At 39.5% G+C, this 27,748-nt stretch overlaps 1 protein-coding gene across 1 annotated transcript; it reads left to right on the top strand.

Moving 5' to 3' along the window:
- On the top strand, window positions 1-27,748 carry LOC101851808 (leucine-rich repeat protein soc-2 homolog). The gene is made up of 8 exons (XM_005099845.3): window positions 1-567; window positions 10,448-11,641; window positions 12,155-12,303; window positions 15,366-15,500; window positions 17,731-17,868; window positions 22,386-22,533; window positions 24,609-24,725; window positions 26,076-27,748. The coding sequence occupies exons 2-8, from the start codon at window positions 10,459-10,461 to the stop codon at window positions 26,474-26,476; spliced, it is 2,271 nt and encodes a 756-aa protein (XP_005099902.1). The 5' UTR covers window positions 1-567; window positions 10,448-10,458; the 3' UTR covers window positions 26,477-27,748.

Genomic DNA, 27,748 nt, shown 5'->3' with positions numbered 1-27,748 from the left:
TTTACCTCTCTGAAAGTGGAAAATAAACAATAGATCTTCGCTCAGGCACTCATGTTTCTAATGTTGTTGTCGCTGCCGCTGTTTGTCAGGAGTGTTTATGTTTCTGAATGAGCTCTTGCTTTTGAGGTTAGAAGTCATTGAATCTTTCTACTGCACTGTTGATTTTACAATTAGCCTTATAGGCTAAAAGGATTGTAAGAACTTTGTTTTTCCCTCTTAGATAAATATGTTGATTTGTATCGATAAAAAGGATAATTTTCTAATTTTAAAATTGTTTGAGATAGAAACAAAACATTCCTTTCTTATGCTACATTTTCACGTTCCACTCTTATCTAGGCTTAGCAAAATCAAAGATTCTCTGACTTTACGATTTTGGCCAAAATGAGGAAACGGCTGACTTTAAATCTATCTGGCATGGATGTTCTTCTTTTTTTAGAGTTTAGTTTTGTAAACATGCGAAATATCGAAACTAAAATAACGCACCGCCGCCAAGCTTGTTTTCTTTTCCACCAAGACTCTCAACTGGGAGAAAGGGCATAGATCTAGACTGCAGTGGTGCTGGATTTTGTACGTATGTCGCAACACTTACCACGCAAAGAAATACGATTTTAATGTGTATACAGAGAGATATCGACTACCCCCTTTGCCTTTTCTCTTTTTGCAGACTTGATTAGCCGGTAATTGTATTGTTTACTTTCTCGCGTTTAATTCCGGCAGGGGGAGGTCTCTCGTAGAAGTAGAGAGCGACGACTCTGAACTCTAGATTTAGATCTAGATCTAGATCTAGACTCTAGATGAATATTAGATCTATACTCAAGTCAATGGCCATCAAAATCTGCACGGAAGGCATAAAGCCAGTATTTTACTCTAGATGTCTACCTTGCCGTGGTTTACGTACATTCTTAACGGCCACCTTGAGTTTGAGAATAACCAATAATGATATCTCGCTATTATTTATGGCCGGCACTATTTCTCCGAACGTTCAGGAAAATAAAGCTGGGCATTATTTCTCTGAACACTCTGAAATCTCATCCTTTCCCGCAAATTTAGGATATTATAAAGATCTATATAATTAAGGAAGAGGCTAGCCGTACTTAAGGACGGCTAGACTGTCAGGCTAGCCGTACTTAATATTGATGGCTGAATTGTAAATGAAATTGTTAGTTTGCAATGCCTTAATAAAAGTATTTGTATTTCAGACAAAACCAAAAGGTGCCTTACTCACTGACTTACACGTATTTGAACCTGAATAATTACTAGATCTAGATCTGAGACCTGTGTACTTAACAGGCTTGAGTCGATAGGGCCAAACCTAGATCTAAGTACGGCTAGACTGGCAGTCTAGCCGTACTTAAGTACGGCTAGCCACTTCGTATAATTAAAGTATAGATCTAGGCCTACCAAAGATTGTTCGTTTACAATGTGGTTCGATCGGTCCAAAAAATGTCCGCAGTAAATATTTATATAAAGAAATGCTACAACTCCAAACAGTTTTTCGCTACCGATATATGACGTGTTGCCTATGAAGGGTGCTGCTCATAAACGTAATGTGTTGTGTTCACTCGTGTGCTGTCTAGATTTAGATCTAGATCTACGGAGGGTTATTGATAACGACACATATAACTGGCATCTGCGTTTGTCACTGCTGCGACCAATGTACTGACACTGGCAAGCCCCTTAATGTGTGTTATTCCATAATTTACATGTAGGCTAATATCCTGTACTTTTCTTTTTAAAAATTACGCACATTTAGGGTTAAAACAGCAAATTTTCTTCGGACAGGTGGACACACGCCCTTATTTGTTAATGTTTGTTGTTGTTTGTGGGCTGTTCTAATTTTGATTTCATTCTGTTGTGAAACCTTTCTTTTTCACGTTTTTACACTTCATCTAAAAATCTCTAGACTAGCTCTTGAAAATTAAATAGATATAGACCCAAAAATTTGCTCCTGTGTGTGTGTGTGTGTGTGTGTGTGTGTGCGTGCGTGTCTGAGTGTGTCTGTGTGTGGTTGTAAGTGGAGAGCGAGGAGTGTGTGTGTGTGTTTGTTTTTCGGGCTTTATTTCAGCCTTTATTCAGTAACAGTTCAAAGTATACAAAATTAGAAACACAGGATCCATTCACTCCATGGCTCATGAGTCGTTCGTCTCTGTCAGTTTCACTCATTCATTTAATTCCCCTGTTCTCTCCCGCGGCTCATCCCCGTCCACATGACTTTCATACCCCACCCCCTCCCTCCAGGCACACACAAAGAAAATCTCACTAATTCCCTTGCACCCTGCGAACCATGAACAATAATAGGCAAAACACTGCCTGAGCTGCATTCCTTTCGTTCGTGAGCTGTGGACCAGGCCAGGGAGGTCGGTGTCGTCGTCTTGTAGTTGCTGTCGCCTGTGGATACACTCGCACATTCTTCCTTTCACCCGCTTTCTTTTTCACTCACACTGTCTCTCCATCCACAGCTCAGCTCGCCATACGTTCAAAAGTTGCCCACTGGTCATGTTTAGTTAGTGTGTGTACATGTGCATGATGGTGGTGGGTGTGTGGTGGGTGTTACTGAAGGTTGTCTGTAGGCGGGCTTTCCATGCGGTGCTCCTTCCCAGACCAGAGGCAGAATGAAAGTTGGCGCCGAACTCTCGCAATAAATAGGCCAAAAATCACGAGACCGGAAGCCGGAAACCGTTCGGAGAAATAAAGATCGGCACTGTTTCTCCGAACGTTCGGAGAAATAGACTTCGAAAATTTAATGGTAAGATTGAAGAATACTGGACCAGCGGACTGACCTTGCCTCTATGTCTCAACCTTAGGAATTCATAATTTTCCCGTTTTTAATATCTCTCAATGGAGAATCTCGGACCGGTAGATCTATGTCTATTCATTAAAATTTTGGCCTTTTTGTCAGGGGGGAGACCCCCCTGAACCACCCCTCCCCTCTCCTCCATCCCAACCACCCGCCCCACCTACCCCACTTTCTCGCGCAATAATGTATGAGTGGTCCGGTATTCTTCAATCTTCCCTATTTATTATATTCTCACTCCGGGTGAGAATAACCAATGCATGTCTCGCTATTCTCACCCACCCTCCCGATGAGAGTAGCTCCCACCCCGGTGTGGGCATTGAGGCGAGGACTCCCCCCTGACCTCTCGCAGGCCGATAAAATCACCTAGGCCCTTGCCTTGGTGGCTTACCCCATGTTATTGGAAACGAATTTATAATGCAAAAACATTTCTCGCATCTGTAAAAAAAAAGGCTCACTACCGACACTGAGCGGGATGTGGGACCGGCCGGACCATTCATATTTCGAAGTGGCTAGCTCAGTCTAGTCGTACTTAGATCTAGGTTTGGCCCTATCGACTCAAGCCTGTTAAGTACACAACAGGTCTCATTAGATCTAGATCTAGTAATTATTCAGGTTCAAATACATGCAAGTCAGTAAGACACCTTTTGGTTTTGTCTGAAATACAAATACTTTTATTAAGGCATTGCAAACTAACAATTTCATTTACAATTCAGCCATCAATATTAAGTACGGCTAGCCTGACAGTCTAGCCGTCCTTAAGTACGGCTAGCCTGGCTGTCTACCCGTACTTAAGTACGGCTAGACAAGAAGTCTAGCCGTACTTATCTTAAGCCCTATTAACATTAGAAAACAGGAGGTTTAAAATACATGCAATGTCATTAAGGCACCTGGTTTCGTCTCAAATACAAATACTTTAGGTACTGCACACTAAAAATTTATATTTACAATTCAGTAGACCTATTTTTTGTTAAATGGTCAATCTAGCCATCATATTTAGAATATAAGTACGGCTAGACTGCCAGTCTAGCCGTCATTAAGTGTGGCTAGCCTCTTCCATCATTGTTTACACACTTAACGATGACTGGCCTCCCAGCACACAATACATTTTTATGGTTCAAGGAACGGAGAGTGTGTGAGCGTGTGTACGAACGTAACGAGACACGAGCATGTGACCATGTTCTTGCACAGCGGTTAAAGGGTTGTAAATTAATCGGACCAAATGGAGGAGGACATTAAAACGTGTTAACTAGTTGAATAATTTTAAGCAATCCAAGCTCTTTTCTTCACTTTCCTTTATCGCGTTCATTTTTTTTCTTTTATTCTTTCTTTTTTTTTTTTTCTTGCCTTTTTTTCTGTCCCCTTCTTTTTCAACATTTGGAGTTTGGAACCAGAAAAGAGCCAGAGAGCCAAATGAAATACTCCAGGCCAGACGCAATCGAAAAGAGCCAAATTTATGGGATTTGGCTCCAATTTGACAACCCTGACTGTGACTGGATGTAGTTGTATCTATATAAATCTATTCTGACACCAACTCGATCCTGTGGAGCATTAAGTCCCGGTAACCTCAGCCCTGATCCCTCTTGGGTCATTTCCGGTAAAACAAGGGAGGGGGTGAGAATAATGAGGCATAGGTCATTCTCACCACTACCATTCTTAACTCCAGCGCAAAGTTTTGAAAATCCAATCGGGGATGCATAGTATAGATCAAGGGTTTCGTCTAGGTTTAGGCGCTGCCGGAATTAAACGTGAGAAAGTAAACAATTGCCAATTAGCCTAGCCTATAATCCAGTGTCTATAGTATAGAATAGATATCTCTAGATGATACTTGATCTAGATCTAGAAATCTAGATTCCAGATTTCTGACTGCCTACATATATATGTAAAATTGTTTTCAAGAAGAAAAGTGTGCGCTTTTTCGGTAGTCCCCACCCCACCCCAAACAAAGTCACAAAGTATACCGTGAACAGACCTGGTAGGGGAAATCTTTGTGATTTCGGAAAGTTTCAGCGCCCAGACCCGGTAGGGGAAATCTGTAGGCTATCTTTTGTGATTTCGGAAAGTTTCAGTGCCCTCTTGGCTCAGGGTAGACCTAGGTTGATCCTTATGAACAGAGAACCGGAGAGAGAGAAAGTGCAGACACTCGCAACACAATAACAGAGTCGAAAAAACCCCACAGAGGGAGAAATAGAGAGAGAGAGAGAGCAAGGGGGAGAAAGGAAAGAGTGGACAGAGGGAGGGTATGTGTGTGTTTGTTTTTTTGTGATATGCGTATTTGTCAGTGTGTGTATGTGTGAGTGTGTCTGTCTGTTTGTCCCTCTCTCTCTCTCTGTCTCTCTCTTTTTCTCTCACTCTCTCTATTTTTCCCTCTGCGGGTTTTTTCGATTCTGTTATTGTTTTGTGAGTGGTTCTGCCCTTTCTCTCTCTCCGATTGTCTCCAATTGTCTGTTCATACAGACCGGACCTTGGTTCTTCTCGAATATCTATGACCCAGGTTTAGATCTAGACAGACAGACAGACATAGATCATGTATCTAATTTCGAGGCCTAGATCTAAATGAAGATTGCGGATGTCTTTTCAATGTAGGATCATTTGTCCTCCGTTTTGGAGTTAGAGAAATGAGTAAGACAATTTGAAGAAAAGAACAATGTCATAATTTCAATCGAGCAGTCACAGTGACTCACCCTCTCTATTTCTCTGTCTCTCGCCATCTCTGTCCCCTCTTTTTCATTTTCTGCATCTCTCATCTCTCTCTCTCTCTTTGTTTGTCTGTGTCTTTCTTTCTCGCCCTCCTGCTTTCCCTCTCTATCTTACTCTTGTTCCCTCTTGTCAACTGGGGCATGTGATATTTGCTAGCACTTCCCCCTGTTCTCCACGCCCTCCTCTCTCTCTCTCTCTCTCTCTCTCTGTCTCTCTCTCTCTCTCTCTCTCGCTCTCTCTCTCTCTCTCTCTCTCTCTCTCTCTCTCTCTCTCTCTCTCACACACACACACACACACACACGACATACACACACACACACGACATACACACACACACACACACGACATACACACACACACACGACATACACACACACACACGACATACACACACACACAAATGCACATACACACACACACACTTCTAGAATTTATGTCTGTCATCTAATCTAGGCCATCTACTAACTGTGAGCCAAAAGGGCGCTGAACTTCCCAAAATCACAACAAATTTCCTCTGTACCGCGTCTGGTTTGATGGAGCGTGAGGGGCCAATTAAAAATGTATGACAAAGCGTCGTGCAATGAGTGACCACGCCTGGCCGCCTGAGGCAGGTTAAATTTGGCTGTCAGTTGATAAATTAAGGTGGAAGGATGGCCGTTTTACAGTTAACTCATATTTTTGAAAAAATTGAAGGGAAAAATTGAAGGGGGTAATGGAAAGTGGCCGTTTGTACTGATGGCCGTCATGGCAGGTTCGACTGCATATATATGTCTACAGAGTCAACATTGTTTATGTTCGTGTAGGGCCTGCCGAGGCCTACTGTTTTTATTTTTATATTTAATTTGAATACTTTTTATTTTACATAGTAAGCTAAGCCATGCACAAATCATTGCACTTGACATGGCTGTTAGGAAGGACTACTTTAGTTCGAAGCCATGAGTGCCCCGAATCATGTAATCTAACCCTGGTCACGGGGTGGGATAATAATCCGGTTTTGGCCCCGTCGAAAACTAAGGAATGTGGGTTTTGGCTCCACCGACAATTACTTCTGGTTCTGTTTTAAACGATTACTTCACTGTGGCTGCCGATATGGAGAGATAATCATATATCAAACCTAATTGCAAAACATCAGCTTATGGTTTGAATTCAGGGGGGCATGCCCCCCTGAAACTCCCAAATGTTTTTTTTAGGTCAGGGGGGCAAGCTGAAATCCCCCCCCTTGTTAAAAACATGTGAAATATTACTCTGCTCATTTTGTACTGAAAAATAACAGGGCATCTCTTGCTCTCGTTCGTATAAAACATCGATACCGAATACAGTAGAACATGGCTATAGCTGGACTGTTGGTTCCAGAAGAAAAATTTTGCTGTAGGCGAGCTCCCGCTATAGGAATGCAATGGGGAAATTACAGAAAAAATTTCTAAAAATGTACATGATTACATCCCTTCCATAATCAACAAAGTTTGCGCTTTAGATTAGTCTTCCTATTCTTGTCAACTTCGTTGATTGTCTCAACCTTTAATTCGAGTGAGAAGCATTTCCTTTAATCTTTGATGGAAGCCATCTTTTCCTCGGTTTGTTGCTCACAACTTGTGCTGTCGATTGTACCAGTAGGCCCACAGTAGAACTTCTGAAGTGGATATGTGCGTATGCCTGAGCATCAACGATCGCAATTCAATGAATCAGGAATCATTCCCTACATGCTCTCCTCTTCTCTTACTTTTTGGCCTATATGCTCTTTTAATATGGTACTAAGTGTTCTAGGCTATGGCACATCACTTTTAAATTTTGGACTGACTCATGTAATGCGTCTCTCTGCACCATCTCTCTCTCTCTCTGCCGCCTGCCCCATTTTACTCTTCACTGAACTGGCCAATCACAATGCCGCACCGTTGACTGCCTGTTTGGATCCCGCCTACGCTCCCCCGACCCCTTTCCCCACAGCTAGAGCTCGCTCGATCTCTCCCGCTGTTTCCAAGTTAGGGCCTTTCTTTGCCCCGTTAAAGCCGAGTACAGGTAATTGACTTTGCCTAGGAAAAAAAAGGGGGGATTCCGGTAAGGTCCCCTGTAGGGGTGGTCCCGCTGCAGAGGGTGCCACTATAGTCATGTTCTACTGTATAGATCTACATCACCTTTTGAGGGGTTCACGTAGCGCGTCTCTCCGCTCCATCTCTCTCTAGGCCTACCACCTGCCCCACCTCACTCACCACTAGACTAGCCAATCACAACGCCGCACCACTGACTGCCTGTCTGGAGCCTGCCTACTGCCCCCCCCCCAGCTAAAGCTCGCTCGATCTCTCCCGCTGTGTCAGAGTTTGGGACTTTCCTTGCCCCGCTATATCCAAGCATAAGTAACTGACTTTATAATTTTACAGGGGAAAAAAGGGGATTCCGGTAAGGTCCCACTGTTGGGATGGTCTCGCTATAGGGGGGTGCTGCTATAGTCATGTTCAACTGTATTTTAAGTCAGTATTGAATATCCAGTACTCTTGGGGCCTAAACAGGAGAGTGGCCACGAGTTTACATAGGCACGGTCTAGAGGATTAACCCAGCCTCGCTCACAACTCACTTAATTTCAACTCCAATTAAATTCGCAAATATGCTCATCAGTAACTTTGTCATCATTTTTTTTTTGTCCATTAAGAGGAACAAAGAACAAAGAGGGTGCAATGGGGGAGCGGTTAGTGCGCTCCTCTCCGAAGCGGAAAGTCTGGATTCGAGCCTCGGTTAGGACACAGATTTTTTTCTCCTCCTCCTGCCCACCCTGCAGTAATGGGTACCTGACTTCGAGTTGGGAAAGTAAAGGCGGCGTGGAAAGGAACTGGCCACCCTACCGCAATATGCCAAAGGCCCAGGAAGTTGTCTCACTAACAAGGCAATCCCCAATGTCCGGATCGGATACGGGAACAACTTTACTTTTAAGAGGAACAAGAAGAAACTCTTGTACTCACTTTTTTTAAAGTACATTTGTATGAAATACGTTGCATGGTGTTCCAAAAATGGCTCATGTTTTTACAAAGCCCTTGATGAGTGTGTTTCGTTTTCTGCTTTCCGTTTCAGTAAAGATTGAGTTTTTATGAGATGGGTTGATGAGGATGTGCTTTTTTCAAATTTAAATTTGATAAAACCAAGCCCAAGAAATTTTAAAAATTCACATTAAAAAAATTTTTTTTTAAGTTTTAAGACTCACTTTGTTGGGGTTTCTTCCGTAATCCACGGTTTTGGAGTAATTAAGGGTTGTCGTCAGTGTTCACAAGTATCAACACTTTCTGTGCCGGAGGCATGCTGGACATGAGTTCTGGACTTAAACTAAGGTGCTGGGACTGCATCACAACTTTCAACTTTTTTACGTGTATCCCTGCTCCTCATCTCCCCAGTTTGGCTACAGAAGGATGGATGAGTTCACTGCTTTGTTTACAATGTAAGGCCAAACCAAATCGATAAGCTTGTATCCACGGGATGCAGTGGTTTTCTAGAATATAATGATGTTTTGGAAGTTCTTTTTTACTAAAATGTCTCCTGAATTATCACAATGACATGCAAGTTTTGATGTTGGTCAATGTATGAAAGTCTGTCTTTCGGCTCTGTCTGCATGAAATGTGGATAATGGATGTGACCATCTCTAAACTAAATGCGTTGTTTAATTGATTAAATTTATATGTTTTGGTGGTGGGGGTTTTTCTAGTACTTCTTTCTTTAACAAAAGTGCAGTGTAGTGGGGTCTTTGTAACGTTAACATGATTGTGGAAGTGATTGTCAATGAAATAGAGACTGTGATATACCTGTGGTGTGATGTTGTGTGAGTCAAGTATGGTGTCTAAATGAGAACAGATAGGGCCAGTCCTAAGGTTAATAGGTTCATGCTTTAGCTCAGATAATCTGTCTTTTTTTCTCTGCCAATCAAGTTAGCTTTCTCATCCTCCCTAGGACTCCTGTTCTTGCCAAACGCCGTACGTTTTTGATGTTTCCGGTCTTGTCCACTGGGCTTTTGGCATGTGTGCTCTACAGTTGTTTTTCTCCTTCTTTCCTATCGAACATCTATCTTCATTATCTCTCCTCCTTCTTTTTTTTGTATGTTCCTCTTGGACCACCTGTAATCTTCGGCACTTATGACCTCTTTTTGTTGGAAATGCCATAGAACCCTTACTAAAACTAACTCAAAACTATTGTGTTAGCACAAATGAAAAAGATGTTTGTTGAATGCTCTATTTGTGAGTCTGTTGAATTTACTCCGAAGGCCAAGAGAATGTTTGAGGCAAATATATAGTGCAATGTGGAGACCGCCTTCTCTGTGCCTTCTGCTCGCCTGACAATGTTCCGTCATTATAAGTTATGTAAAGTTCACGCAGATTTTGAAAATGACAATCATTTCTCTGTGTCTCCATTTCTTTATTGGACTACCTATTCAAATTAAATAAAAATATGTCAAGGGGGGAGCGGGAAGATTCTGTTAAGACAGGTTTGTTTTACGCAGGTTTCTCTTAAGGCAGGTCTGCCTGTATTTTATCAAGAAAATCTTTTAATGATCACTTCAGGTATACTTAACCATCAGAAATTGAAAATGGCTTTTTAAAAAGTGACTAAAACCCATGCTTGGGATAGACTGTCGCCTTTTCCCCAGCTCTAAACTTCAATTGAAGTTGAACTCTGTCGTACCAAATGTTCGCTGGGACTTCCCCATCTGTATTAATAGCAGTGTGCATGAATATCCATTTCTGGAAACAAAAGGCACTACTACTTCCATATTTATCCTTACCTTACCCATTTGCTATTTTAGTGTCTTCCCGGTGTACTGTGTTCTTAAAACTTCTAGAAGTCATATCTTTTTACCCTACCTGAGAAAACATGCTATATCTCAAGAACTATTTGAAATTCTGAAGGAAAAAAAGTTTAATACCACTGTTCAGCTTTGAATTTTCCAGCAAAAATAATATACTTTTTTATTTTATTCAGATGAAAAAATCATGGGGAACCCAGATGATGCTGGGCTGACTGTTGTCCTTCCAAGCTGTGGCCCAAATTGTGTAGAGACTTTGAGACATCATCTAGATTTCAGCTTCAGAAGAGAGCATGGGAATGGGAACAATGGACTGAGAGAACATAATGTGTGCCTCTGCCTGCAGTCTCAAGATATTAAACTTTTCTGTTCGATTGACTTCAGTAAAGTTGGCGCCCAGCTTACATGTTTAAACTTGAACTACAACAGATTGTGCAGTCTTCCAAGCGGCTTGAGCGTTCAGCTTCCCAACTTGTGTTCTTTTCTGGCTGATGGTAATGACCTGAGTACTCTTCCTGAGGATTTCGGAGACTTGACACATCTCCAGGAACTGTGCTTGTGTGAAAACAACCTGACTGTTCTTCCTGAAACTTTGTGCAGACTGAAAGATCTAAAAATTCTGAAAGTTCGTGCAAATTCCTTGAGGCAACTGTACTCTGAAATAGGACAGAACACATTCCTTGAAGTAATCAGTGTTGATGAAAATCGTCTAAAACGCTTCCCTGCTACAATAGGTTTGTTAAAAAAATTGAGGATTCTTGAGGCAAACGACAACAAAATAGAAACCTTGCCTTCCACAGTTCATTTTCTGGAAAGTTTAAGAACTCTTGATTTAAGTAGAAATAGGATAGACAGACTTCCTGACACATTTGGAGAGTTGAGAAATCTAAGACGAATTGATTTCTCTAATAACAAACTAACTCACCTATGTGGCACATGCAAGTCTGCCTCTGTCTTGGAGTATATATTTTTAGATTCAAACCAAATTGCAGTTGTGCCTGAGTGGTTTTGTGATTTAGAGTCTGTGAAGGAGATTACTTTGAAAGGTAATGAACTTTTTGGTTGTGCCTTTAAAGAGCAGTTTGGTTCCAAGTCTACACATCTAGAGTCACTTGACCTGAGAGGGAACTATTTGGACAAATTACCTTCAAATTTTACCAAAATGACATCACTGAAAGTTCTGCTGATGGGAACACCTTTAGAAGCACTTGAGAGAAATCCAAATTTTCTCAATGGCAACTGGCTCACAAGTCTCCCTGAGCACTTTGCCGACTTAGAGTCACTGACGACACTGCGGCTAGAAGAGAACCAGCTCAGCTTTCTACCAGAAGATTTTGGACGACTGTCTCATTTGGAAGAACTTTTGCTTGGTATGTTAGATTGACCCCCACCCTCCCACCATCATTCTCCCCCCCCCCCCCCCCCCCCCCCCCCACACACAAACATAATATGAAAAAATGAAAAGATTTTTTCATCTGATAAGTCACGTTTTTGTTTGTTTTTTTGTTTTAGATTGGCTTGTTGACTTACAATTTGCCAGTGTGCAGTGGTCAATATCAGATATAAAAAGAAATTCTCTCCAACGAAGAGTTTACACTCACAGTGATTTGACTTGTTTCTCTTTTTCATTGCTAACTGCCTGGGTTTTAAAAATTTATCTTTGTGAAATAAATTTTAAAATAATTTTGTAAGTGAAGTCTCTGAGGTCTACTTCTAGAAACTGTGATTTGCAAAGTTCTTAAAATATGTCAGCCTGAATTTTCTAGGAGAATTCATCAGCTCAGTTCCCATGTTATTCCTTTTTGTATGAGAGATTTGTTGTCTTGGAATTTCCCTTTCATTTTCATTCATTTGAGTAATTCAATTGCATTATCTGTCCAAAGGGAATAACTTCTTGTACGAGCTACCAGCATCTTTCCCTCAGTTGGAATCACTCACAAAGTGTCAACTAACAAAGAATAGATTGGAAAAGCTACCCAGTGATTTTGGTGCTCTCACGACTTTGCAAGAACTTCATCTTGACTCAAATAGGGTGAGAGCCATTCAAATATTGTTTGTATTAAAATATTTTAGATTTTGGGTTGCTGGGTTTTTTTTTCCAGTTTTTTTGGGGGGGGGTTTTGTGCTTAAGTTACACATCATACCTTGAATTGTTTCAGTCTCTGTGTCATGAATTGTTTCTATTTCTGTATCTGTAGCTTGTATGAGCTTTCAAAACTATGCAGCAAGAAAATCCAAATTGTAAAAATGATGTGTCAAACTTGGTCTAGCCCACCAACAGTCTTATTCTTAACTCTTTATCTCCGGCAAGCCGCTCCCAGCAGCTCGCGGTCGGAACCACCATGCCGGTGAGCCGCTAACAGGGCACATTCCTTTACGACGACTTTGACATCAAATTACTTTTCGTCAATTATCGACAACAGGTCTCTTTTACCGGAAGTTCATTCATTTGTTTTAGTACTATCAAAATAGGTTTGCTAGTTTCGATTTGATGACCCATTTAATGACGTTTTTTGTCATTTTTAGATTTAACGCCAAAAAAGGACCCCAGCGTAGTTGGTTTACCCCCCCCCCCCTGGAAAATAAAGAGTTAAAGTATATTCTCTTTACTCAGATCTTAAATTGGTTTTTATTTCAAGAATTTGGAACTACTTGTGACTTTCAACAAGAGTTCTTTCTGTTCAGTGAAATAAATGATAGGATAAAAAGGATGATAACAATTTGATGCCCTATGTTTAATTAAGAGAGGAGATAACATCCACTGGCCGATTCTACTTCAGTGAGACCTAAATACAACACATTTAAACTCGACGAAAACTCAGACTCAATAATCAAAATCAACAAAATAACTTGTTTTCACTAAATACCTAGGGGGGATCTCATGGCCTAGAGGTTAAGGTGTTCGCCTCTCATTCAGTAGGTCCCGGGTCTGAATCCGGATATTGACGGAAAGTTTTCTACTCTAAAATGTTCTCCTTTCACATCCTTTCCTGCTCTCTAATAATGTTCTGTCGACTGCTTTCGTCTCCACTTTCTGCCCCCACCCCCTAATCTCCTTTGCCCCCTCCTCTAGGCTCCTGACTCTTTCTGTAGTCTCTCTACTGCTGCTCCTTAGCTCCCTCCTACTACTGTCTTTCAGCCACACCCCCTGATGTTCTTGTAGGAAAGATCTACTCCTTGCCTTCTCGGACAAGGGCTACCCCTTCGGGGCGGTGCCACTGACTGTAGTGTCTTTAGGCCATTCACAAAGGGGGGACATTTTTCATTAAAGTGCACAGTAGAATTGTAAATGGGCTGATCCAACAATGTCATGCTCATAACTGTGTCTGAACTACTACAGAGAACTGCAGCTTTTTCTTTCCAAATCTTTACTATCGTCATTTTCCTCTACTTCTTTTGTATGTTTGTCACACTCTTGTGACCCGCTATTTCCAGGGTGTCTTGATAATCAAAGCAGACTTTGTGCTGTTGAAGCTAGAGTGGTGAGCGGAGTAAGTCTGATTCCCTGTGAGGACTTTTCTGTTGACATCCACCCCTTGGCGCTCATATAACCTTATGCAGTTGCGAGCGCAGTAAAACCTCAACTAATAAACATCGGACGAGGACGAAAAATCTCGGTGGTTCCGTGTGCAAGTCGCGCACATTAAAAATCCCTTGGTGGTCCAAAATCGATAAGAGTAGGCTTCTTCCGCCACCTAAGCAAAATTCAAAATTTCGTTCTTACTGAAAATGTTTAATGTGTCCCGCGTGTTCATATGACCTTATGAAGTTGTGAGTGCCGTAAAACACTTACCAAAAAAAAAAATCAACACTGCATACACACAGAGCAAACTGGGATTGAGTGAAGTCACTTGCAAGGCAAATAGTGCCCTCTGATGTAGTTTTGAGCATTTTCTCTGGCAGCGAACCAACCGTACACCAAATTATTTTTTTTGCGCAACTCGAATGAAATTTTTATGTACTTTAAGGATATTTGTAAATTCATGTTGCTAGCGAAATGTTAAAAGGGACACTACTGTATCTTAACTGAAATAGAGAATTTGTATTGCTTACTAGTAAGTACATATCAAATTTGTGTTTGCTGATATAAACATACACAGCATGATCCCTGTGTACGGAGCAAGCTTCCTGTGTTTTCTTTGAACTTGTTCTGTACACTGCACAATATTAGAGTTCCAATACCAATGGTATACAACTAGAAATTCTTCAGAAATCACGCATAAATAACAATAATAATAATAATAAAGATCACTTCTATCATGCCCACTCTGTGATTGCTCTAAGCGCTTCACAATAAAATTAGATTTAAACCAATGTCTCATGCAAACTTACCCTTTCAACATGCAATTCTTTCAAATGCTTAATATTTAATATACACTCATATTCTACTAAAGAACACGTACACAAAAAGACAATCACTGTGGCTACTGATCCCACTTGCTGTTGGAAGAAGAATAAAACTAATCAGTAAAATGAGATTTAAATAAATGTGTTTTTAGACCAGATTTAAATGTGGTCGAAGTAGATGCCTCTCTTAAATGCAGTGGAAGGGAATTACAGACTGAAGGAGCAGCTGTCGGAAAAATTCTACGTCCAATTTTTTTAGTTTTACAAGGCACAGTCTTGAGTTGTTTTTATAAAGTAAATGGATCTTAAATTTGGAGATGGAATATACTCTTGTAGTAAATTAGAAAGATATTGTGATACCAGATTGTTTAAACACTTATAACACATTATTGCAACTTTGTAATTTAGCAGGGAGCTAATGTAGTTGTAATAGCAGTGGTGTTGCCCATTGTCTTGTAATGGTGCTGAGTGATTCAAAATCAAAATGTTCACATAAAAGGAAATGGAAAAATACATTAAATAAAAAAGAAAGCACAAAAAGAACCTGGTGTACAGTTTGTATTCTATTCTAAAGGACTGTCAGTTTCCCTGCACAGTATATTAGGCTGTTGTGTACCGCACACTATACTATGATTGACTAATCAGAGACGCAGAGATTGAAATTTCTTTCACTTCATTGGAGTTCTTATTTTGAAGTATCTTTCATACTTGTTTGTACATTACTTACCATGCATTATATTTGCACAGCTGCGGGATTTGCCAGAATCAATGTCACGTCTTACCAATTTGGAGATTCTGGATCTGAGTGAAAACAAGCTACGTCGAGTCCCTTCTGAGATTATTTCATCCCTCCACAAACTTAAGGGGCTTACCATGCTCTCAGTGAGTCTTATTATGTACAGTCATACCTCCTTATACCACTTACCTTGGGACGATCATAAAGTTGATAGTACAGCGGGGCTGGCGGTACAGCGAGGTTTTCTTGCCCTCTGTTTAATACATGTAGAACCAACTACCCAACGTCAGGGGAACTTGTTTACCAATTGCTAGATGAAATAATGAGTTATCTCCCTTCGATCTGTCACTTTGACCTGAGCGTCTCACTATCTTAAAACCCCACGGGCATAGCGACGCCTGATATTTTGTTGGGAGGGAGGGGCAAGATGGCGGGGCTCCTTTAAAGTTTCTTCTGGCAACTTAAAAATAAAATTTTATTTTTTTAATGATCAAGACCTAAAAGTAATAGCAATTTCATTGTCAGCACATCACATATAGTCAGATTTACGTGGGGAGCGAAATTTGGTGCTGAATTACAAAGTTCTGTTTTTATTTTATTTGTACTCTTCTACATTATACAAAAAAAGTATTGTGTTCCCTTGGGACACATTACATTACTGTTGATATATCCATATTGCCTGAAATCTACAAGACAAGGGTTGTGGGATGGGCAGGGAGGGAGCAAATCGGCAAAAAGCGTTTGACTTTATCTAGGCCTAGTACGTAGATACTTAATATCGTTAAGCAACCTCCTACTCTGAGGTATCGAATAAGGGTCCCGGGCGCCACCCGCTTATTAATTTTCATTTTTTTGCATACACAAACACACACACACGTACACACCCCGCGTGCTCCTTATTCCATACCCCCCACATATTATTTCCAGCTTGCCATGAGCGACGATCTTGTGAAACATTATATCTAGAATCTAGATGTCTGAATGAAACTTCTTTTTTTTGTAAATGGCAAATTACCCTCAGTATTGGTACCGATACTGGGTTGGGTACCTCTATTTTCTGTGCATTTTTTAAACTTTTGTACGCTGGTTTATATTTTTTAATGAAACTGATTTGTTCCTAAATGGGAAAAGTTGTCACAGTAACTTACTAAAATCACGAAAATTTCATAATCTCTTGTTCTTTTATTCACTGAAAGAGAAATAAAACAGATTTGCTCCTACTAGTACAGAGGTATGAGGTTGAATGTGCCAGCGCCCCCCCCCCCCCCCCCCGTTTATTATTTTTGGACCACTTGCCCACACCCCTCCCCTTTTATTCCTATCCCCCCGTTTATTCGATAGCTCAGAGTAGTGGATGTGCCATGCGCCCTGTATAGCCTAGTGTTTACCGTGTGCTTCTGGCAGCCAGTTTGCTGGTCGTACAACAGGGTAAAGTTAGAGTAGTTTAATAAGAACCGTACAACTGTGTCGGATGGTGGTGTAAGGGCACAAATGCTGTTTATAAAGGGGATTCTTTTCGTGCATTGGCAAAACCTGGTGGTACAACGAGGTTTGACTGTATTTATTTATGATGTAAATACCATACCTGTTTCCTGTCACCATGGTCGTGTTTGTTCATTGCTATAATGTGGCTCTTTTAAATGATATATTTTGTTTGTAGTACTTATAGTGTTGAAACTTAAGCTGAAACGATTTCTATTAAAGTATTTGTGATAATGATTGCAGCCGTCATGTGAACATAACCTTTCATTCACTGTTTCTGGTGTAGGAGTTAGGCACTTTGCAGTAGCACACAAAAGACCAGAGTTTAACTCCTGTGTGAGGAGAATTTTTATTGAGTATCTTTTTTCTGTCTGCTAAGATGTTGTATTCAACTCAGCATGGATAGGCCTGACAGATAGGGTCAAAGCTTGTCTCCTAAATGATGTAAATTGTGTCTAAGGGGACATAAAAACACCTACAGTAAATTAAAAAAGAAACTGTTCTTCCAAGTACTATTGTGACTGGATCCATAATTTTTTGACATTTTGTATTTTCTCATTCCGTTTTCTAACTGCAGGAATAAGACTATAGGCTTTGAACATTGAACTGTATCATTGCTAGCAAAAAGATAAATTGCTTGTCATTTCTTTTTCTTTTAAACTAATCAGCAATTTCATTGAATTATAATTTTTATTTTTTTTTGCCCTCAAGGTTTAGCAACCTGCACAATTTCATGCATGCATAGAAGGTTTATGTATTTCTTTTGATATGACTTTGTTGTTTTTATCAAGTCAGAAAACAGCTGAGCAACATATATTTCATGACAGCACAATATAATGTTTTCATGGTTTGGTAAGGCCATAGGGTTAACTTTTCTTTTTGCTCCTTTAACAGAACAAATTTGAAGTTCCCGACTCTGACATCCCACAAATCGTGAAGAGAGCTCACTATGAAGAGAGGAATCCAGAGTACAAGGGCAACTGGCGGGGACGCAACAACAGACCAGAAGCTACTCAGGAAGCGCTGGCACAGGTGAGGAGATCACAGGAATAACATCCTAGTTAATGGGTCGTGAATGAACCAGATAAACCCTTGCTTCTGATGATATAGAGTTACACTTGCCTTAGTGATCACCTTTCCATAGGGGTCACCTATACCAACGGCCACCGCTGTTTCCCCGCTTGTGTTTTTCCTATATATTTGTAATCTGTCCATAGCGGTCCTTGTCCAACATGGTCACGGTCAGTCACTTTCACAAGTCATCCTCAAAACCTGCTTATAGCAATCACTTGCTACAAAAGTTTTCCGCCAAAGCGCCCTGAAATTGTATGTGTACCTAAAGGCCTATTTATTCAGATGGGTAAATGTTATGTTTCATGAAATAATAGAACTGTGACACTTTGGTGCACACATATCCAATCCAAGTGATTGAAATGGAAAAACTTGTATACTTATTTATTGATACATGTGATATCAGCATAACAATTCAGATTAAAAGCAATAAATGGCTCTTACATACAGGAAACAACATGTGAAACACGGTCTGATTAGATGGTTTGTATTTTACAGCTCATTATAATACTAGCAGTCATACGCATATTTCATCGTAATGTTTGGATTTTAATAGTCGTGGTCAACTTCTTACAGTTGGGGCATAGTGTGGTGCTAGTAGCCATTCATTTAAGAAGTAGGCATTTCTGTACAGTGGAGCTGATGTTGTATTTCACATTTTTGTCCTTTTTTATACAGCTAAATAGATTAAATAAATTCTTAATCTTATGGAGGAACTAAGAATAAACAAAAACAATTTGGGAAAATATATGAATCTTCATAAAGAAATCAGACACAAATGTAATCTAGCAAAAGAGACCTGGTTAAGAGAAGAATGTGAGGAAATGGAAAATCATTCCAATGCGAACTCAAAATATCTACACAGAAAAATTAAAGAGGTGTGCCATACAAGAACACGTGGATCAACAGGATGCCTCAAATCAAAGGATGGGAATGTCATAATGGACAAAGACAAGATACTAGAACGTTGGACAGAATATATCGGTGACCTGTACAATGACAAAAGAGATGAACAAAGAAGAGTGGAAAATAACGAGGGACCACCAATCATGAAAGAAGAAGTTATCAAGGCACTACGAAAGATGAAGAATGGGAAAGCTGCAGGACCGGACAACATCACCACAAAGATGATTAAAGCTTTAGAAGACTTTGGAATCACCACAAAACTTCTTAACAACATATATGCCACTGGACATATTCCATCAGACTTGTCAAAATCTATCTTCATAGCTTTACCGAAGAAACCTAATGCAAACGAATGTGAAACACATCGTACCATCAGCCTCATGAGCCACATAACAAAAATATTACTCAGAATAATTATGATGAGAATAAGAAATAAAATTCTCCCAGAAATAGCCCAAGAACAATGTGGATTTATTGAAGGCAAAGGCACTGTAAATGCCATATATGTCATCAGAACAACAATAGAACGTGCCCTAGAAGTTCAGAAAGATCTTCATTTATGTTTTATAGACTACACCAAGGCATTCGACAAAATCAAGCACGACAAGATCATCGACATGCTGGAAATTCTTAATATCGACGGGAAGGACTTAAGGATTATCAAAAACATGTACTGGGATCAAATTGCTGCAATGAGAATAGAAAACGACATCAGCGAATACATACAGATTAAAAGAGGAGTCAGACAAGGATGTGTACTTTCTCCAGACTTGTTCTCCCTGTATAGTGAAAATATCATGAGACACATAGAAGAAATGCCTGGTATCTCGATAGGGGGACATAATATAAACAATCTAAGATATGCAGATGACACAGTCCTAATAGCAGAAAATGAAGAACACCTGCAGAATCTATTAAATGTCATCGTACAAGAGAGTGACAACATGGGCTTAAGCCTAAACATCAAGAAAACCGAAACGATGGTGATAAGCAGAAATACTCCAATCCCAACATGCAATATCAAAATCAATGATACCACCCTCAAGCAAGTACAACATTTTAAATATTTGGGGACCATTATATCATCAGATGGTAGATGTCACACCGAAATTAAAAGCCGCATTTGCCAAGCAAAAGCAACCCTCCACGAGATGAAACAGATACTAACAAACATCAATCTGTCACTGGAAATGAGGAAAAGAGTAATGAAAAGTTACATCGAGCCAATCCTTTTATACGGGTGCGAAGCGTGGACAATCAATAAACAGCTGGAAAGAGCAATTGTAGCGACAGAGTTGTGGTTCATGAGACGCATGCTACGTATCCCATGGACAGCTAGAAAAATAAATGAAAAAGTCCTGGTTGAAGCAAATTATAGAAAACAACTTATCACGAATATAAGAAAACGACAGGCAAATGTTTTCGGACACACAATGCGGAAAGAAGCATTAGAGAACATTGTAACAACAGGAAAGTTTGATGGAAAGAGAGGCAGAGGCAGACAGAGGGAAAAGATACTGGACAAGATGACAACATGGCTGGGAGCAGCAAGAACAACAGACACCATTGCTGCATCGAAAGACAGATGGAAGTGGAGGTCCATAATCGCCCACGCCAGTCGGCAAGGCACCGGATGATGATGACCTAAAGGCCACACATGGGTTTTTGGGGTTCAGTTTGGGCCCAGTGTTTTTTGGGTTTTAACAAACTTCCCTTGAAACCTATGTGCTGAATCGAATGGAAGCACTCCCAAAGCTCTATTTCAAAGAGACAGCTCTGTAAAGTTAGTAACATTTTGAGCCAATACAATGCTTTAAAGCAATTTTGAGATTTTTTACTCTTCTTCAAAATGATTATTTCTAGGCTTTAAAAGCTAGAAACTCTAAAACTATTCCAGATATAGAAATGAAATTTGAAGGGTGAGCATGATTTTTGAAAAAATATAATTTTAATGATTTTTTTTACTTTGCGATTTTAACCATTTTTTAATTCTTTAATATTTGGTACTAAAACTTAATTTTCAAAGTAGCTGTATGCCCGATTTATCTGTTTCATATGAAAGGCCTGTGTCTCCTGAGAATTTTGGTACCATTTCTTTACCTCTCAGTCAATTTTTTAAAGAAAATGGTTGCTGTTTGCAATTTGATAAAATATTGCTTAATTGCTAACTGTCTGCAACCCCATGTTTGACAGATATTAATAAAAGAGTACCAAGTGCACCAAACATCTCCACATTAACAGAGTACAATCGCTATAACATAGATATGGAGCCTAATTTTTTTTCAAGACTCTGAGACCATTACAAATCAGTATTTTATTGCCTCAAACACGATGATTAGTGACATTTGTCGTTATTTCGACAAAAACATCGAGCGCTGAACTGACTGGCGCCGCACTGGCCCCCACGGCGAACAAGTCAGCTCTATACTGCAGTGTACCGAGTGCTCCCCGCATTGGGGGTCACATGCTTTCGAAGTCTCATGGATGGATTGATGCAAAATAATTCCAAGCCGATGGCTTTTTTCTAATAGAAAATAAACTGATCTTTCCATTAGTACCTTTTTTGAGCCGTTATTCGTGTTAAAAATTATCTTTGAAAACTTTGATGTCATTTTTAGAGGCTTTCTATTTAAAAGTCAAAGGCCAAAAATATACCACGCGAAAACCTGTTCAAAGCTCATAGTTCTCTGCCAATGAAAAGACGGTACTTAATCATCAATCTTTCCGCGAAGCATTCGAATGCATGATTGTCAATTTTTTAACCGGCCCACCGTGAGGGGCTTCGCTTTCCTTGGCGATTCTCAGCTCCAATACTCGGATATATATACAAACAATTTAGACCACTGTAATGAGGAAAAGCTGAACTTTTTCAAGGTGTTCAACCTTAAAATTTGGTGTTTTATAGCGAAAGAGCGAAGAAACAGCGATCTGAATGAACCCAATTTCACAGAAACCATGCGCTTGGAAGGCTGCATTGCCCGCGAGGCTGTGTTTACACTACTTACTAATATGCAAGTCTTCTAAAAGAAATAAGATTATTAATAAGCTAGCGTCATTTTCTGAAAATTTGTGTGCTTATTACAAATATATAGATCTAATTAGTTCATAGATAGCATGGATAGTTTATGAGTTTTTAGCTTTTGAAAATTGTCCTTCAGATATCATGGTTTCACTCTAATTTGCTATTTCTGTTATTATGTAACTGACAATTATTCTCAAAATTGAAAATTTTTATTCCTTTAATGGTATTCTTTGAGAAAATGAGAAAAAACAAGCAAAACTAACTTAATTGTAGATTTTGGTGTTAAGAAGTAGAGTGTGGCCTTGTTGTTGTTTTCAAATCTCTTTAGCTGCGAGAATTTCGCTCTTGGCAGCGCAACGCCTCCCTCAAGTAACCACATGTCGAATATGGCCTTAAATCAATGCAAAGAAGCTCTTATGGTAGATAACACTTTTAGTGGAAATGAAATAGAAAGATAAGTCATGGCTGGGTTGTTTTTTGGGTGATTTATTTTTTAAAGATATCCATTACTTTGACTAAAGTCTTTCCCCATTCCTAAACATTTCGCCAGGAGCTGAATAACTCAGGAAGAAACAGCCCATATTTTGGACAGAGTGACTCGGGTGATGAGGACGGAGATGCACAGCATACTGCACAAGACTCAAGTGATGAAGAAGAGGACTGGGACAAGGAGATAGAGCAATCTATCAGTTCGTCTAGTAAGTATACTGTAGATTTTGTCCATCATGTTTTAATTTTAATGAGGCTGGAACCTCAATTTAGTTTCTTTTTGCTTCATTTCTTTAGGAATAAGACCAAAGTGTTTATCTTTTTGTGGAGATAGAATTGCACTGGGGTGGTAGAGGGGACTTCTTAGTAGGTCCTACTTCCTCAGTGTCCTTATTTTATTTCTTTCCTTCAGTTGTCACTCGTACTGGCAGTAAACAACCATTTCCTCTCTGATGTACCCCATGATGAATGCAAAAATGCCAACCAGTACGATTTTACGTATTTTAGTAAGATTTTTTGCCGAAAATATGCGAATACGACTTTTCATGAAAAAATACGCATCCTGGAATGCGAAAAATACGAGATTCAGCTTGGGCAAGTAAACCTAATTATCTCAAGTCCCATCTTTGAAAAAATCAGTATCGCAGAACTGGAATATTTGAAAACCAAGTCCGATAAGGTCAGTAAGTTCATTTTTGCCTGTCGCGATCGTGATATTATATTATTCGTTCAGCTTTTCCCGGTCCGGAGAGTACATTTCACTTTCACGCGTATAGGCAGCTATGGCGGCAGGCGGAAGCATATGTGACACCGGGCTCGATCGGGAAAATCAAGATCTACTTTCGCTTTCGTTACCACCGAGTAGTTTGCCAGCAGTTGTCTAATAACGCAACTTTTGTGACATGCAGGTTGTGCAGTATAAACGCAATGTCGCCGTGCAAATAACATTTAATCAATGCTCGGACTCGCCTCTGTGCTGTCACTTGTGGGGGAAAAAAAGAAAAGTAAATACAAGCGTCGTCCGATTTTTAGATTGTCTGGCTGGCCATCGTGACCAGTCACTGAACCTGCGCGCATTCGCATCATTAATAAATGCGGCATCGTGTGAGCAAAGATCGTCTTTGGTGGGAGTAACGGCCTTGCGAAGTATAGGACTACGGAATAGGGAAGGAGATTATTAATTTTTGGGGGTTTAAGATACTATGGGGGGAGGGTGTGAAGGCAACACCAGAGGACAAAAACTTGGAAGTACATTTCAGAATTTTGATTAGAGCTTTCTGCTAAGCGCACGTTGGTGCAGGCCGTGTGCGGAATCGGGACCCTTCTGACATACTTTGCAAGTCTGTGTTATTGAAATAATGTGTTCGCGTTTCATTGGAGGGGTGATAGTAAATTATACCTGCAGTGTATGTTGTAGCTTTCTGTTCAAGACTGGTAGATTTTCAGTGTCACTACATCTTGCCCTACCACAGTTGTTACAACTCTCACAGTGCACGGGCCTACTTGAGCCATTCAAGTTATTATTTTTCTCTGAGTTTGAGCAATAATTTGAGTCTCTCAGTTCATAATATGAATCATGATGATCAAAACACCCAGACTGGTTCTTGATAGTCGAAATTTTTGTTTTAGGCCCTTCCGAACTCTCAAAGCAGGATTTATTTTTTACATAGTAATGAGAGGAAAATATTACCGGTATAATAGACCGAAATATTTAAGTCAAACAAGACCCCAGTACGACACTGAACACTAGCATGTTGATGACTGGAGACATGTATCTTGTACACGTGTGTGCTCCCTTTTTCGAGCTGGTGAGCTAGTAATTTTTTTTCAGGAAATATTGCTGAACACCCTGAACATTTTACTATTACTTGTGTGTCGGTCGTGGTGAATACAAATTTTCCCCTGAAAATACACATTTTCATATTTCCCAATACTCGGTTTTCTGTGGTTGGCATCTCTGTGAATGAATGACATTCACAGCATCTGGTTTTTCTAGAATTTCCTAAGACATGCCTCATATGATGCTTACTTCTTTCTTAGCTCGCAACCTATGTTTAAATTCTTTTAGAGGGGTTTCTGAATTTAAATTATCTTTAAAAACTCTTCAGGATCACCATACTTTCGAAGAGAAGTTACTTTGTTTTCTGAATGTAAAGACTTTGAATTCTTTTAAAAAATACTTTTTTTTTGTCAAGGATATTGCATGTTTTGTTATTTTTTGACAATGACGTGTTGGGCTGTTCCTGAGATTAACAAGTGTATTGATGTGCTGTTTCCATCTCAGCATCCACTGAAAACTATATGATGCCACATAAAGACGAGGAGGAAGAAGACTGGGAAAAGGATCTGCCAACTCCTCTTCTTCCTCTGAACTCCTCCAAAATTGAGCCTGGACAATTTGGTGAGTCTAATGAGCCTACATGCCATTGCTCAGGACAAAAACAAATGCATTTGTCTATGATTTCATGCTTTTTTGTTTCCAATCAAAGAAATTAAGCATGGTAACCAAAAGAAGAAATTCTATTTATTATGAAATTATTAGCTGAAAGATGTATAATTTTAGTGAGCTGCAGAGAATGCTAACTGGGAAAGAATATTTAACAGCTCGAACACTAGCTGAGACTCCGGTTTTCTGTTTAATGCTTTATTTTCTGTCTTTCTTTCATGTCTTGTACCAAACACAGGGTTATCAACAGACCTGCTACTCTATGAAATCTAAAAATCAGGATTTCAGAGGGGAAAAATCGGGATTTGGTGAAAAAATATCGGGATCAACGACAAATGACCAGGGCGACTGCCAAGCTGACTAAAAATATTCCTGGGGTGTCTATAAATATTTCTATGCATACGCCCTATGTGTGTGTGCGTGCGTGTGTGTTTCATCATATATTTTTTTTTAATCCTGAAATATCACGTCAAGCACTCCTAGTCCAAGTGTTTGACATCCGCGAACGTCTCCTCCCCCCACCCCCAATAAGTCCTGAAAGACACTTCAGCCCGTGTGCATGAACATTTGTTTTGCTTTCGATTAAAAAATATTACCCAAATACCTTTAATAGAAGTTGAGATAATTGTGATTGAAGGAGGTGGGGGTTGCCTGGTTTTAGAGATAAAGTAAGACAGAAAACAGCCACCGAAATTTGGTTACTTCCAAAGCTTGATAGTCGTTGGAAATTGAAAATTTAAATTTTGTGTGCCTTAAATCAATGTTTTTCAGTATCATCCACACAAATGTGTTTTTCAATGGACATAAAAGGTGTTGGGTCTGTAAATAAAAACTGGGTAAAAATTGCCAGACAAGCAGGAAAATGCCGATTTCTTTGATTTCACTATTTTGACGAGCACCTAAATACGCCCTGATGCCTCACATATAGTCCGTGTAAAGATTTCTTCATTCTTTAGTGTTTGTGGACTAGTGTTTTGTTTTCGTTTAAGGCATGAGTACATACATACTGAGTCATGTAATAAAAAACCAAAAGTGTCTCTATATTAAGTCGGTGGACACTGGTAGTGGGAGGACTAGCAGGTCCTACTTCTTTACTTTCCCTCTGTTTTTTTCCCAGCCCTAAATGACTACTTTCATGTCAATGTGCTTCTCTTTACTCAAGCAAACATGCATAAGCTGGTAGGGACAGTATGCCTTCCAATTTATTATTATTATATGTATTCTAAATCTCCATGTTCTGTGTAACTGTTTCAGAGCATTAAGAACCTGATAAAGCTGATGTCCTCATTTTTGCTTGTCCCCCAGACTTGGACGATGAACTGAGAGACCAGAATAGATTACTACAGTCATCTCCTCTTAGCTTTGACTTCTATGGCAACCCGTCCAAACCCATAGATCAGATCATCGAGAGCCACAAGCATTTGCCCTACCTACTACACGCATCCAGAGTCAATCGGCGTCTTTATGTGCCTCCTCAGGAAGAAGAAGGCCAGTTTGACAGCGATGATGACGGTCAAGAGCATGATACTCCACATAGTGTACACAGTGCAGATGTGTGCACTGAAAGTTATGATAATAGCGAACTTGGTGCTAAAGTTACAAGTAACAATTTGCTTGACCCTCCAAGTCTAGATAGCAATCATTCCGTATGTAATTCAGCAATTCATGAAGTGATCCCCGGTCAGTTTGATGATGATAATAGTTGACGATAGTTCCTTCCAGTAGCGATGTACAAAGTATAGTCAGGAAGACCCATGGTTGAAACAGTGTCAGCTCCAGTTTCTTGTTAAATGTTTATTGTTTGTTCTGGGTTTGTACTTAATTTCCACTCTTTTTGAACTGTTATAGCTACATTTATTCCTTGTTTTTAAGTTTTAGTTTTGAAGTAGTTTGAAAAGCAGATGTACTGTAGTATCTTTCTACAAGATAATAACAAATCAGTGTAGTGCACATGCTTGCGGCAAGGAGAATCAGCCAAGGGATGTCTTTTTCCCTTTTCTGATATGCTGTGGCATCTCACATTTTGGTGCGTTCAAACAGCTCTCAGTTTTGGTTTGTTTTCAGAATCACACCACCCCTTCCAATACATCTTTTGAAATGGGAAAAAAAGTATCTTTAAAATTGTGATCTTTGTGTTGAAATTGCTTTAGAAATTTCTAAAAGCCGATGAAATTATTAACTGAGCAGTGTATTTTTTTTTAACATTACAAAATGTTTGAATATCCATTTTAACATCTTTAGACACTTGAGTTGTTCAATGTGGTATTTGCAAAATGCAAAGGTGGTTTTCACAAAAGCGCATACCCAAGGCAGAATCTTGGAGTCATCCGGTCAGCAACCAGGCGTCCTTGCTGCACACTGCAGTCTCGATCTATCTTTTTTATCTCTGGAATTTTAATAAAACTTGAGTTGCAATTCTCATTAATTTTAGATCAAGTGTCTAGATGTATTTTCTACAGTAAGTAGATCTAATTATAATATTTACTTTAGCTTTTAATTAATTTAATTTTTTGCTAAAATCAGTTATGTTATTGTGTCTGCAAAATAACAACAATAATAATGATTATGTTGTTATTGTCAAGACTAGTTTACTTTTAACTTTATCAATTTGTGCCATTTCCTTTGATATGGCCAAAGAATGGCAGAAGAATTTACAGGCAATATGCCTCAAAGTTTTGTCTTCATTTAGGGGTTTGGGTTTTTTTTTCACTTCAGATGTTTTGACTGTGATAAAGATTAATTTCAAATGCATCCATGACATAAGGTTATAATAGTTGCCATTAAAAGTGACAAACCCGATGTAGTTGAGAATTTAAGCAATTTGATTTATTATGTAAAAGCAGTAAGTAACTAACCCAAGAAATGGAAATTTGTGCCAACCTAAACTAATATCGATAGAATGTGGGAGAGAAAGAAATTCAAAATATAAAAGGAAGTGTACTATTTATTTCTCATCCATAAACATTGTTATTTGACAA

Source organism: Aplysia californica, unplaced genomic scaffold, assembly GCF_000002075.1.
Source record: "Aplysia californica isolate F4 #8 unplaced genomic scaffold, AplCal3.0 scaffold00227, whole genome shotgun sequence".
Classification (NCBI taxonomy): domain Eukaryota; kingdom Metazoa; phylum Mollusca; class Gastropoda; order Aplysiida; family Aplysiidae; genus Aplysia; species Aplysia californica.
The sequence above is the reverse complement of the archived record's forward strand: the minus strand, read 5'-3'. Positions and strand labels throughout refer to the sequence as shown.

Bases quoted from the DNA above. Each gene is read 5' to 3' on its own strand.
- LOC101851808 (XM_005099845.3), top strand. From the start codon at position 10,459: ATGGGGAACCCAGATGATGCTGGGCTGACTGTTGTCCTTCCAAGCTGT. The intron at 12,304-15,365 runs GTGAGAGCCATT...ATATTTGCACAG, and splicing joins TTCATCTTGACTCAAATAGG to CTGCGGGATTTGCCAGAATC. The intron at 17,869-22,385 runs GTGAGGAGATCA...ACATTTCGCCAG, and splicing joins CTCAGGAAGCGCTGGCACAG to GAGCTGAATAACTCAGGAAG.